Source organism: Schistocerca piceifrons, chromosome 4, assembly GCF_021461385.2.
Source record: "Schistocerca piceifrons isolate TAMUIC-IGC-003096 chromosome 4, iqSchPice1.1, whole genome shotgun sequence".
NCBI lineage: Eukaryota > Metazoa > Arthropoda > Insecta > Orthoptera > Acrididae > Schistocerca > Schistocerca piceifrons.
The window spans coordinates 150,878,463-150,893,539 of record NC_060141.1 but is presented as its reverse complement, the minus strand read 5'-3'; the positions used below and the strand labels follow the sequence as shown (position 1 = coordinate 150,893,539).

Sequence of the window (15,077 nt, the reverse complement as noted above, 5' to 3'; positions counted from 1 at the left end):
TCTGTATAACTTCCCCAACACTGCAATGGGTACTTAATACAGTGTACAGTAAACTGTTTAAAAATTTCACATACGAGGCCTCTTTTACATTCTACTGTACCTATGTTGTAAATAGATTATAACTTGCTGCAATTATTTGTATTCATTTAATACCTACAACAAAAAGTAACAAATGTAACTGCAACAATACTGGAAACAACACAAAGAACATAAAGGTACATCCTGTTAAAAAAAACCTATGCTTCTAGAATTTAATACCTTGTCTGGAAAGAGCAGTGTCATTGCCAAGTGGAGGAACTTCCTGATACTGTAAACAAACAGATTCACATTCTTCTTGGCTACTGAAACGATTTCCACTTCCACCACAGCCTGTGTAACTAAACTGTGTGCAGCTTCGAGAAGTTCCATCATAGTACCATTTTTGCAGTGCATCTTGGCAATACCCAGGATCAAATGGGATGTTACAAACATCTGAAAAAGAAAATAATTTTTGTGGATGTAGATGCAAAATGGTAACCACTATTTTCACTCCTTAGTCATTAGATTATTTTGTTTGGGACATAATTATAAGCAATATTATTAATTCCCTTAATCTGAAAATGAACACATCATTTTAACAAGGTATTAACATTTGTGTTCTAATGCAAAGCTAAGTTACAGGTAAATCATCATACACTTGAACAGCACTGAAAGAAAAGCATCATATGCATCACTTATACAATAAAATATCATACATATGATGGAATGTACACATGGAAGAATCCTGAAGATATTAGAAGGTATCAGATAGATTATATAATGGTAAGACAGAGATTTAGGAACCAGATTTTAAATTGTAAGACATTTCCAGGGGCAGATGTGGACTCTGACCACAATCTATTGGTTATGACCTATAGATTAAAACTGAAGAAACTGCAAAAAGGTGGAAATTTAAGGAGATGGGACCTGGATAAACTGACTAAACCAGAGGTTGTACAGAGTTTCAGGGAGAGCATAAGGGAACAATTGACAGGAATGGGGGGAAGAAATACAGTAGAAGAAGAATGGATAGCTCTCAGGGATGAAGTAGTGAAGGCAGCAGAGGATCAAGTAGGTAGAAAGACGAGGGCTAGTAGAAATCCTTGGGTAACAGGAGAAATATTGAATTTAATTGATGAAAGGAGAAAATACAAAAATGCAGTAAATGAAGCAGGCAAAAAGGAATACAAACGCCTCAAAAATGAGATCGACAGGAAGTGCAAAATGGCTAAGCAGGGATGGCTAGTGGACATATGTAAGGATGTAGAGGCTTATCTCACTAGGGGTAAGATAGATACTGCCTACAGGAAAATTGAAGAGACCTTTGGAGAAAAGAGAACCACTTGTATGATTATCAAGAGCTCAGGTGGAAACCCAGTTCTAAGCAAAGAAGGGAAAGCAGAAAGGTGGAAGGAGTATATAGAGGGTCTATACAAGGGCGATGAACTTGAGGACAATATTATGGAAATGGAAGAGGATGTAGATGAAGATAAAATGGGAGATACGATATTGCGTGAAGAGTTTGACAGAGCACTGAAAGACCCGAGTCAAAACAAGGCCCCGGGAGTAGACAACATTCCATTAGAACAACTGACAGCCTTGGGAGAGCCAGTCCTGACAAAACTCTACCATCTGGTGAGCAAGACGTATGAGACAGGCAAAATACCCTCAGACTTTAGGAAGAATATAATAATTCCAATCCCAAAGAAAGCATGTGTTGACAGTTGTGAAAATTACCGAACTATCAGTTTAATAAGTCACAGCTGCAAAACACTAATGCGAATTCTTTACAGAAAAATAGAAAGATCAGTTTGGATTCTGTACAAATGTTGCAACATGTGAGGCAATACTGACTCTACAACTTATCTTAGAAGAAAGATTAAGGAACCACAAACCTACGTTTCTAGCATTTGTAGACTTAGAGAAAACTTTTGACAATGTTGACTGGAATACTCTCTTTCAAATTCTTAAGGTGGCAGGGGTAAAATACAGGGAGCGAAAGGCTATTTACAATTTGTACAGAAACCAGATGACAGTTATAAGAGTGGAGAGACATGAAAGGGAAGCAGTGGTTGGGAAGGGAGTGAGACAGGGTTGTAGCCTGTTATTCAATCTGTATATTGAGCAAGCAATAAAGGAAACAAAAGAAAAGTTCGGAGTAGGTATTAAAATCCATTGAGAAGAAATAAAAACTTTGAGGTTCACCGATGACATTGTAATTCTGTCAGAGACAGCAAAGGACTTGGAAGAGCACTTGAACGGAATGGACAGTGTCTTGAAAGGAGGATATAAGATGAACATCAACAAAAGCAAAACGAGGATAATGGAATGTAGTCGAATTAAGACGGGTGACGCTGAGGGTATTAGATTAGGAAATGAGACACTTAAAGTAGTAAAGGAGTTATGTTATTTGGGGAGCAAAATAACTGATTATGGTCGATGTAGAGAGGATATAAAATGTGTACTGGCAATGGGAAGGAAAGTGTTTCTGAAGAAGAGAAATTTGTTAACATCGAGTATAGATCTAAGTGTCAGGAAGTAGTTTCTGAAAGTATTAGTATGGAGTGTAGCCATGTATGGAAGTGAAACATGGACTATAAATAGTTTGGACAAGAAGAGAATAGAAGCTTTCGAAATGTGGTGCTACAGAAGAATGCTGAAGATTAGATGGGTAGATCACATAACTAATGAGGAGGTAGTGAATAGAATTGGGGAGCAGAGGAGTTTGTGGCACAACTTGACATGAAGAAGGGACCAGTTGGTAGGACATGTTCTGAGGCATCAAGGGATCACCAATTTAGTATTGGAGGGCAGGGTGGAGGGTAAAAATCATAGAGGGAGACCAACAGATGAATACACTAAGCAGATTCAGAAGGATGTTGGTCGCTCTAAGTACTGGGAGACGAAGAAACTTGCAAAGGATAGAGTAGCATGGAGAGCTGCATCAAATCAGTCTCAGGACTGAAGACCACAACAACAACAATGATGGAATGTGGGGATACAGTTGTATTGTCATGCTGTAACCACTCTCAAGTACAAGTCCAAAACCAAGGTCATCAATGAAGTACAATACTTAGCACTGAAAGCATGTTTATTATGAACACCATCTTACAGGCAGAACAGAACTGAACTCCTGGACAAAGAATGCTGCTACTTATCCAATGCCCCCACCACCTCTCAGGGAACGGAAAAAAAAAAATGTTATCATGTGTTTTTCTCTCAAGAAAATGATTTAAAACTTGGTTATTATGCATGTTTTACAGAGTCAGAACTGGAACTTTTTTACGGCAAATTATAAGTTGCCATTCATCTTCCAAATTATTAAAAGTACTCCATACCTCCACATCTAGCCCCCGCCCCTCTGATTTGGGCACTCTTGATGCTAGCCAGGGATGCTAACCATGCCATCATGGTGCCTGCACCGGAACTTCATGATCATTGAGCAGGTTTTCAGCTTCCTTGAACCTCGATCTGCGCCTCATGACTGTAGTAGGTCTTTATATGGAGGACATGGACAACATCCATATTCTTTTGTCATCTTGATTAAGGGTCATAATCCTCAACTTCATATGTAACATCTGACAAACAATGAGGGATATGATATGGCCCAAAGTAGTGTGTTAGTAACTTTCAAGCAGTCTTACTCTCTGCACAGTCCTAGACTATATCTCACTGGTTGGTGTTTGAAGCTATGGCATTCTCGGTCTCTCTCCTGGCCATCCAGGGTCTGTAAGCAAGCCAGTGCATTGCTTCTTTGGTAGTGGTGATGAAGTGTTTCACACAGTTGAAATGTGAATAATGTATCCATTATTGTCTCTGCCTCGTGACTGTGGAACAGAAAGAATGGTGTGAATCCTGCAGTGTCTTACTTCGCAGTGTTGTATGCGAATGTAACAACAGGTGTTATTACATTCCAGTCTCTCTTTTTGATATCAGCATACATCAAGAGCATACATGCCAATGTCTTATTAAAGTATTCTCTGAGGCCATTTTTCTGTGGATGGTAGGCAATTGTCATCCTGTGAGTGATGCCATAACATGAAATCACTTCTGATACCATCTTGACTGGAGAACTTTTCCATGATTCAAGATCATCACATGAGGTGCTACACAATGATGTCTTCTACAAGGAACTTTTGCAATTCCTGGAGATTTAGCAGTCAACACAGCTTTGATGTCAGTGTACTGGGTGAGATAGCCTGTGCAGATTATAATCTATGAATTCCCTTTCGTTGTGTTTGGAAACCCCCCCTCCCCCCCCCCCCCCCCTCAAGATGTCAGTTCCAGTTTGGTGGAATGGCGTTGATGTAGGCAGAACTGGTACCACATGCCTCGGAGGTAACGGCAGAATGTGCTTCTGTGACTGGCATTCCTTACAGTGGCTCACATAGTGTCTAAGGAATTGGTAGAGACCCAGCCAATGATAACATGCATCTCATTCTGTGCAGAGTCTTCAAAAATCCCAGGTGACCAGATGCTAAAATGCCATGGCAATACTTCAGAATAGCCGGCTGTAGAAGAGCTGACATGATGAGCAACTATTTCTCCCCATTGGATCACAGTTCTTGTATAATGCTCAGTTTATTAACTTAAATTCTCCTTTAGATACTCCCTCCTTCTTCAAGGCTTCTATGGTTTTCAGCAATGCTGCATCTTGCCTCTGTTCAGCAGCCATATCATTTAGTGCTGCAATGACTGAGATTTCATCTACAAAAGGATTCCTTGAAAAGCACGTGATGTCCTTGTGTTTGTCTCTGTATTTGTGTTCCATTTTGATGTCATACTCCTTAAGCCACAGTGCCCATCCAGCAAGTCAAACCAGTAGATCCTTCAGGCTAGTCAGCATAGAGAATGAGGGTCTATCACAACAGTGAACAGTTTGCCAAATAAATATGGCCATAATCTGTTATGGCTTGGCCCAAACAACTCCAAGGCACTCTTTCTCAGTGATAGAATAGATCATCGCTGGCTTAGAGAGTGCTATGGAGGCATAAATTATCATCTTTTGAGCACCTTCCTCAGTCGGAACCTGAACTGCACCTGTACTTTATCTGCTAGATGTAGAGTTGTGTCTCAGCATTTTTGTCATACACTGCTAGGACTGGAGAAGATTTTAGTGCCTCATTGAGAATAAAGACAGCTCTTCCTTGTGCCTCAATCCAGGAAAGTTTGGCATCTCTCTGTTGTAGTTCTTGCAATGGTACAGAAGTCCAGCAGTATGAGCACATTTTGAGCAAACTTCCTTTATCATGAATATGCTGAAGAGTTAGAAAATTTAATCCTGCTCTTATTTTCTCTGGATCAGGATGAACACCACTGGTATTCATTACATGCTGAAAGATTTTTATTTCTTGGAGAGCAAAGAGACACTTTTTCAGATTCAAGTTGAGGCTTGATGCTTGAATACACTTCAAGATGGTTAGCTTAGATGTTCTTCAAATGTCTCTGAAAAAATGACAGTAACATCCAGAGAGCAAAGACATGTCACCCATTTAATGTGTTGCAGCAGATTGTCCCTCATGATTTTGAAGGTGGATGGAGTGATACACAGTCAAAATGTCATGACCTTGAACACAAGGATATCATGAAGTGTTATGAGGGTAGTATTTTTTCTGTCATTGTCATCAACCTCAATTTGCCAGTAGCCTAGTACCCAGACAAGTTCGCTGTCAGTGACAACATTAATGAGATTTCCTGGTATCTTGGTGACTGTCATTCATGGAAGATTTCCATCTGCGATGGCCTCACCTCCAAACATGTTTGCCTCGCTCAGTTTTCCAGAATTCGGCGGGTAGATGAAGGCTCAAACCTCTATATGACAACAGGGAATGGCTATGGCTTGTTAGGAAATAACATGTCCAGGGTGCAGTGATAGGGTTCATCTCACAGGTCAGCTGTAATCATCTGCAATTGAGTGGCATGAACAGAACTGTTGTGATGGTTGACATCTGGCAGTGTAGTAGTTGTTGAAAACATACTTGCTCTCTGCACAGTAAAGTACAACAGATAGTACATGGTAAAAATGGAAATGAGCGTTTGGCATATTGGCTGGGAGGCCACTTGCAGGGCAGGTCCGGCTGCCTTGGTGCAGGTCTTATTACATTCGACGCCACATTGGGCAACCTGCACATCAGATGGGGATGAAATGATGATGGAGACAGCACAACACCCAGTCCCTGAGCGGAGAAAATCTCCGACCCAGCAGGGAATTGAACCCAGGCACATAGGATGGCAATCTGTCACACTGACCACTAAGCTATTGGGGTGGACAGTACGTGGTGGAAACACACCACTTTGCTAACCTCTATCCTCCAGATATCTTTTTTTCTGTGGGGCATTAAACTTGGCATTTGAATTGGAAATAACTCTATTTCTGAGGTGCTGAATTGCCATTTGACAACTGCAGCATAAGTTCGTTGAGTCCATTCTTACTGGTATGTTCAACTGGTGGCGAAGATTGGTGCTAAAGATCAACTTCTTCTTCAATCTTCTCTAGTACTTCCTGACTTATGGGGTCGACATTCATGTCTGTTATCTACTGCTTACTCTGGTTCCCTTAAAATGCTCTCTTCTCTCACTATCTCGTTTCTGAGAGAGGCAAGGTCAAGGTTGTCTTCTGCAGTTGCCATAGGGACCACATTTGGGAGTTGGCCACACTTCTTTCATTCAACTAGTTTCTGTTGCATTTCATTAATGCACTAGTACCACTTATTCTTTGTTTGTTGTAACATCCTTTACCAGAACAGCTTGGTACAAGTCTTCCGTGATCCCAGTCATCAAATGTGAAATGTTATCAGTTTCTGTCATTTTTGGATTCACAATGTGGTATAGTGCCAAAAGGTTCTGTGTGTTGAATTGTGTTGTTTCCTCCTGACACTGGGCTCTGTTTTTCAATTGTTCCTCTTCAAAGTGGGCTCGCTATTGATTGTCCCAGCTATCAAGTTTCTGTTTGATGTTCTTGGACCATTGCTGTGCTGTGCCATCCAAGTAAAACTACACATTTGTCAAACACTTCATGTCACCCGCCCCACTGTATTTGACGACTCAGTGGACTCAATTAACCATTTCGTTGTTTCCTGACTAGCTTCTCAGAAAAACACTGATGGATGCCTGTGTGCACCTAACTTATTGCTGGTCTGGAATCCATTGGTATCCTGGATATATAGAACTTGGGAATAAATATACTGCATGTACTCCAGTTCCTGTCAGTATAGGTGACACCTGTTGCATTGCCTAATTGGAGCCACAGTGCTTCAGATATTTTGAAGTACCTGGTGTTTTCACTGAACAATGTCACATCGTAACCACACTCAATAACCAATCCAAAATCAGAGTCATCAATGAAGTACAACACTTAGCAGTGAAAGCATGTTTATTACAAACATCAACTTACAGCAAGAACAGAACTGAGCTCCTGGACAGAGGGTGCTGCTATTTATACAAACACTGATTACTCCAGAATACACAAACACAAGAAGTTTTGAGAACCTTCCAAAAATGACAAACACTAAATAACAAATATTTGCTGGTTAGCAAGTCTGAAATGGCAATCCGAAGTACACTAGCCAACAACGCTAACAGCTATGCCACACTACATGCACTACAGCTGGTGGCAGTAGGTTAAGTTGAAATTAAAAATAAATTTGCCTCTTGACTGCAAAAATTATCTTCAGTTTCTTTTTATTGTGTCATGATTGATTTCATGGCCACCAGATCTATGCTCAGATGCAGCTCTTCACATTAAAACAACCTTTTCTACAAAAATTACATTATGCCATTGCATATACTACACAACAACATTTCTTGTTGACTATGTGTTACAAATTCCTTAAGCTCTTCCAGTCATGAGCTCAGTAAATGTTCTTATGCTTAAGTCAAAAGTGCAGGTAAAGTAATAATTTCACATGATCATAGACAAAAACATTACTACAATGAAATTAACTAACATAAGCATGCTACGTGTTGGCTAATAATGTTGGGAACCAGTTTACATCTTGAATTAAGAATCATCTGTAATGAGGGTCTGTATGTCATACTCCATGATCATCATGCATTTTTTGTACCAAAACCTTATGATAAAATAGGTAACAAAATATTACTCTATACACCATGGGATAGACAGCTCTAGACTAAAATTAGGTATGTTATTCATCTATCAGTACATAATATGGTGAAAAACAGGTGCTAAAATTTACAGAACAGTTATGTGTAATATATGATGTATTATTTGTTGTGACATGCATTAAATCTATTTCATATTAAGTTTTATGCACTTATAATACACAAATGAAACTCAGGAAGACACTGTCACATAAACTGATAAAGTATCATATGGAGGTATTACAGACACTCCCAAGGATTAACACACTGGTGCCTCAAAATGAGAGGGATCACATTTGGTAACCACTGTACATACTACATTTTACACCAAATCCTTGGGCTGTCTGACAAAACCCGCCTGTCCTCAAGACATATTTACCACACAACATAATAGTGGAATAAGATTATATAATCATGTTTTGCATGGGTGTTTAGGATTCATTTTCTTATTGCCATATATAAACTGTTGATGTGAGAGTGGCTCCTCAACACCAATTCACAACATCTGTCAATGACTTTTCATTCAAGCTGTGTCCTTTCTATCACGGAACCTTCAACCAAGTAACATATTTCACTTGATACCACATATGATCAATCATATTTGCATGACCAATGTTTTGTGTGAGTGATGTTTTCAGAGTCGATCCCAGTTGGTATGGAGGAGATTTCTTATTTCCGTATCTGTCACTTACACTTATGAGCCAATACATAATGACTACCTGCTTAGTAGGGAGTTGGTCCACCTTTTGAATGCAACACAGCAGCGATTCTGGAAATGCAGTGATACTGCATGGCATAGTTTCAACAAGCCCTTGCTAGGTTACCAGATGTACACGGCACCAGATATTTATGCACATGTCATGTAGTTGCTTTAAATTTTGGGCTGGTGGTTTGTGAGTGCAAAGCTCGTGCCCTGTAGCAGCCCAGATGTGTTCCATAGTGTTCAGATCAGGCAAATCTGGTGGCCAAAACATCCACAGTACCATGCTCCTCAAGCAATTATAGCACAATTCTGGTCTTGTGACACAGACAGTTATTCGGCTAGAAGATGCTATTGGCACAAGGGAGGGCACCAAGCATGAAGGAACGCAGGTGGCTCACGTTACTGTTCATGTAGTTTTCTGTTGTTTTTGATTACTACCATAGGCCCCATGGAAGGCCAGGTGAATGTCACCCATAGCATAATACTGCCCCTGTCAACCTGCATCCAAGACATGGTGCCTGTTTCTAGCGGCCGCTCACCTTGATGGCAGCATATACTGACATGTCCATTGACCTGGTGTGACCCAGAAATGTGACTTATCTAACAAGATGACACAATTCTGTTGATCCACACTCCAATCTTGATGATCTTACATCAATTACATTTGCAACTGATGATAGTTGCAGAGCTCCATGTTCAGTGGTGTAAAAACACTTATGCCTGCACCAACATTGTACTCCATCACCAGATCTGACACAGATTCTGCTTTCCAGAGTGGGCAAGCCTGTGATGTGGCATGGATACCCAACAAATTGTTGCCTAACTGTGGATTCATCATCCTTCAACCACCTTCCACAAATGCTCTTGTGAACAGTTGACCAGCTTCACCATTTCTGGGATGCTCATTCACAGACATTGGGCCACAATCTTCTGCCCCTTGTCAAAGTCACTTATGTCAGTGGACATCCCCATTTGCAGCCATTATTACTGCTAGTATGATTCCCCACTTGTTTCTGCTCCACTAGAATGATGTTCTGTTTATATAATTCCCTTATCATATACATGCCACAACACCATGAGATGGCACTCAATCCTATGTTAAGTAGCGATCATTATTTTTTGGCATATTAGTATATATCCACATATGTCATATCCTGCTCACTGACTGTTTGTATATACAAAACTCACGAACTGCAAGCAAAAACAAGTTTCAAATATTTCCTGGTTGCTTCATCATGCCTTATACCTAAGTAAGTTGTAGAATTATCAGAATATGAATTGCAACAACTTTTAGTCATACTATGTGCTTTGACATGCCACAACTAAAAACAAATGGAATTAGCTGAGTTGTTCAAAAGCATGCCTAGATCAAGGCACAATATCCTTCGTATGAATAAATAAAATACATTATCAATGGTGTTGTCTAATGTGAAGAGAATAGCTGATGCAATAAAAATGTAAATATATATGTTGTTTCGAAGCTGAGATCCTTTGAAGACAGACATCAACTAATACACTGCCCATAAGACTTAATTTTTCATTTAATTATATTATTTGAAACTTTACTATCATTTATTTGTCCCAAAGTGTAAGTGCACTGACCTTGTCCTTTAAATGCTCCACATTGCCTCTCACACTGTTCTTCTGATTGGAATCTGTTGGCATTTCCTCCACAACCACCATATGCAAATGATCCACATCTTCCAGAGCGCTTGTCATAATACCATGACACAATTGAGCCTTGACAGGGACCAGGATCTACTGGTGCACTGCAGATATCTGTGCTTTCTATCTCATTCATCCTATCATCCTGGGTGGTTAGTAGCAAAGCGCTCACATCAGGGGCAGAAGTTGTAAAGTGATACCTCTTACAGTACTGTTCACACTGCTGTTTGTCATCAAATTTATTTTTGTTGCCTTGGCATCCACCATAGTCAAATTCATAGCATGAATCAGTCACTCTATCATAATACCACTGAGGAATGCTTCCACTGCAGGGTCCAACAACCCTAGGAAGATTGCAAATATCTGCAACAAGGAAAAAAAATTCATAGTCTATGTATATTTTTCTATAATGCCAATTTATTCAGCAAACATTTTCTTCAACAAGACCACAAATATACAGTTTAATTTTCTTTTTAAATAAAATTATAAGAAATGAAGATTTTGTTTTTATCGACTCTGAAGCACATTGATATTGTCTTATTTGCTTATATGTTGAGCAGCAATTGCAGCACTCTGAAGGAGATGATACATCCTGCTTATACATGAAGACTTTAATAATTTATAATTAACTAACATGGGGATGAAAAAAAGTTTGTGATGTGGAACCTGAGGTGTAAAAGAGAGAATAAAGAGAAAGTGAAATATTGCAATCACACTTTATGGATTACTTTTTTATCTATTTGTGATTGCAAATTATACAGTGCTCCAAATCTTTGTAATTTCTTCACATTATTATTTCTCATTCTTGCTATGTTTACTGTTTTGCTCTCTTCTCACTTGGAATTCTAAATGACTTATCATACTGAGCAGAAGTCATATAAACCTAAATTTAATGGGATGTTTATTGGTCCCTGTAGATTTCCTGAAAATTCTAACAATCAGACGACTGCTGCAGTACATAGTTCGGACAATTTTGAACAGTCATGTTTTTAAGAGGCCATTGTTGTTCAAGCAACATGTGCACATGTCAAGGCTCAGAAGATGGGTGAAAAGGAGGAACAGTTGATACCAATTATAGTTTGTTGAAAAGCTGATTTTTCAGTGACAAAAGACAACTGAAATGATACGGCATGTGGGCAAGTCAGAACTGGATCAAACAAGCATTCATGATTGTGTAAAGGGACACCCTCCTCTAACATTACCTTTATTCAACAGAAGTAATTGATACCAAAAATATTTTCAAATCTTGTATGGGTTAATATTATCTCAGCTATTTTCCTAAGGGAACTTCATATGATTTTGTATATGATGTATTATATTTCAGGCTAAAACGTATAAAAAAATGTATTAGCTCTATATGTACAGTTAAAATTACTCTTCTTTTAGGAACATTTGAAATTACGAAATATTTGGCACAATGAAAATTCCTATTATTAATTATGCAATCTGATGCTAATTATTAAATTTATTTCTAAATTCATTTATAAAATAATAACATAAATTGGTGAATTCCATTTGTTAAGGAAGTTTGTAAACTGCTTGGAATATTGTTACTACCGCAGCATGAGTTAGTAGTGGGCATGCTTCTGATATGATCGGACAATTCTGGCAATAACAATGTAAGTTTTGATTTAAAAGTGGAGATTGTAAGGACAGTGTGATGTTGAAAAATGTGACAAAATAAAAATCAAGATAAAAATAAGCAAATCTTCAATAGTTATCATGTCATTTGAAACATACAAAATCAAAAATTTCAGCCTCAAGAAACAACCCATAGACGAGAAGAACTGGAGCCAACTACTTGAAAAGAACATAATTAAAGAAAGTTATTTGTACATCTTACTCCTCTTGAAGTTTATTAAAAGAAATTTACTACAAAATGAGTGAATATAAACAAATGATGTGAGGGAGGGTAAGATTACAACTGGTGGCATCATCCGGGATCAACTGACTAATAACGAACTTTTGTCTGTTACAGAAGAAGGGACAGTGATTTGTGTCATTTGCATTTTATATATAAATGGGTTTCCAACCACTCAAAGAAAGAAGACTGAGAACGGTCCAACAATGTCATACCAATGGTGACGAGATACTACCAACAATGACGGACCGGATCAATTGAAAGAGGACTTTACAACTATGATGAGTGACATCTAAAAAGGAAAGGTAAGTACAAACAATTTGTAAAATTAATTTTTTTGTGGACTTGTGTGATTGTTAACAAAATGAACAGAGATGAGGGTAGCAGTGATGTAGAAGTGAAAGCTGTGGAATCCAGTCAGGGCATTTTTGAGCCAAGTGAAAGTGTAGTCAACAAAGAAACAGTAAAAACTGATATTCTACAGTTAATTTTGGCAAAACTAGAGGAAATGAAGACAGATAACAACAGCAAATTTAGTGCAGTTAATGATCAGTTAACCGAAAAATTTACTTCACTACAAGGACAATTAACTGACCTGAAAACTGAAAACAATAATAAAATGGATAGGGTACAACAGCAATAGATCAACTTAGTAATCAAGTTTCTGAGCTAAAAAATGGGTCGTCAGATGGATTAAAAAGTGTGAATGAAAAAGTTGATGTCTTAGAAAATAAATGTTTTGGAAAATGAATCTATTGCCGAATCTGCAAAACAAACTAAGAATATTAATGATATGGATATAATAGAGGGAAACATTCCACGTGGCAAAAATATATCTAAAAACAAAGATGATGTGACTTACCAAACCAAACGAAACCAATCCTGGGATTGGAATGACTATTTACCCTCTCCCTTAAAACCCACATCCTTTCGTCTTTCCATTTCCTTCCCTCTTTCCTGATGAAGCAACTGTTGGTTGCGAAAGCTTGAATTTTGTTTGTATGTTTGTGTTTGTTTGTGTGTCTATCGACCTGCCAGCGCTTTCCTTTGGTAAGTCACATCATCTTTGTTTTTAGATATAAGAATATTAATGATGTCAGAATTGAACAGAAGGTCGTAACGGAAAAAATGGAGCAGGACTTTAGTAGCTTAGATCAAAAAATGTTAAATATTGAAAACAATATGCAAACTAATGCAATTGCTTTAGATCAACAAATGTCAGCAGTTCAGGAAAACTGCATTCACAAAAATCTATATTCAAACAATTGTATTGCGTGGTCCAACTTTCCTAACAAAAGTTTTCCATCAAACAATTTACATCCAGTGGATTTTCTGCAACATTGTACAGATCGTTTTGTGTCAGGCATGAGTGACAATCAAAAAATTAAATTTATTAAAAGATGTCTTGAAGGTAAAACTCTGTCTGGGTACATCTAAATTCAAATCAGTGGGAAACATATCAAAGTTTCAAAAAAAGTTTTTCAAATAAATTTTGGTCAGAAGCTGAACAGGGGAGAATTACAAGGGAATTTCTGAATGTTTGTAATTATAGGAATAGGGTTGCTACTCTGAAAGAGTTTTGTATGAATCAACTTACGAAATTAACACACTCTGACAAATCATTTGACAAAATGACATTGATTGATGCACTTACAAGGAGATTACCAGGAAGGGTCAAGAAAGTCTGTAAACTGTTTGGAATATTGTTAGTACTGCAGAATGTGTTAGTAGTGGGCATGCCTCTCATGTGATCGGACGTGTTTTTAATTTTGGTAATAACAATGTAATTTTTTATTTAAAAGTGGAGATTGTAAAGACGGTGTGATACTGAAAAATCAAGATAAAAACAGGCAAATTTTCAGTAGTTATCACGTCATTTGGAATCTACAATATCAAAAATTTCAGCCTCAAGATTAACACCTTAAACATGAAGAACTGGACCCAACTACAAGAAAAGAAGATAAGTAAAGAAGTTATTTGTACATCTTACTCCTCTAGAAGCTTATTAAAAGAAATTTATTATTAAATGAGTGAAAATCAACAAATGATGCGAGGCATGGTAAAATCACAAGTGGCATAGATGTTAAAGGTAGCTGAAAAGTTATATCTCAGATGATAGAAGGATGTCAAACATCCTTAAAACAGTGACTTCATAGAGTTTGCCATGAAGATTGAATGAGCTGAAGCTGATACAACGGCAAGTGGATGGTGAAACTGTGTCTTGTCAAGACCTGTTAACCACAATTAAAACTTTTTAGACAATGTTATTTCTAGAGATAAAATCCAGAAAAGGTTTGGGGTGGTGATGTTGGTGGGAGGAGGGGGGGGGGGGGGGGGGGGGGGAGGATTAAGAAAAACACACTTTGCAAAAATGAAGGGCATAGGCAATGTTGGTCATGTTTTTAATGATATCACTGGCATTTTTCACAATTAATTCATGCCTGCAGAAAGAACAGTAGATACGAAATTCTATCAGAAAATTTGTCAGTAGCTTACAGTCTTGTGGTTAGTGTTGCTGACCTCGATCATATGACCCGGTTTCAATTCCTGGCCAAGTCTAGGATTTCCTCCACTCAGAACTAGGTGTGTGTGTTGTCCTTATGACCATTTCATCACTGATGCAAGTCACTGGGGGGGGGGGGGGGGGGGGTGCTTACACCAAGTAGCTGAACACCCCTGCAGTGGACTCCCAGCAAATAGTGTGATATGCACATTATCAGAAAATATTGC

General features: G+C 38.3%; 1 protein-coding gene across 3 annotated transcripts in view; it reads right to left on the bottom strand.

Annotated features, from left to right (window-relative positions):
- Positions 1-15,077, bottom strand: part of LOC124796273 (papilin) — a 259,683-nt gene that overhangs the window by 79,762 nt on the left and 164,844 nt on the right. For all 3 annotated transcript variants that reach the window (XM_047260389.1, XM_047260387.1, XM_047260386.1), the window contains 2 exons: positions 10,424-10,849; positions 259-471 (listed from right to left, as the gene is read on the bottom strand). In XM_047260389.1, coding sequence (XP_047116345.1) covers positions 259-471; positions 10,424-10,849 — 639 coding nt within the window. The remainder of the gene's footprint in view (positions 1-258; positions 472-10,423; positions 10,850-15,077) is intronic.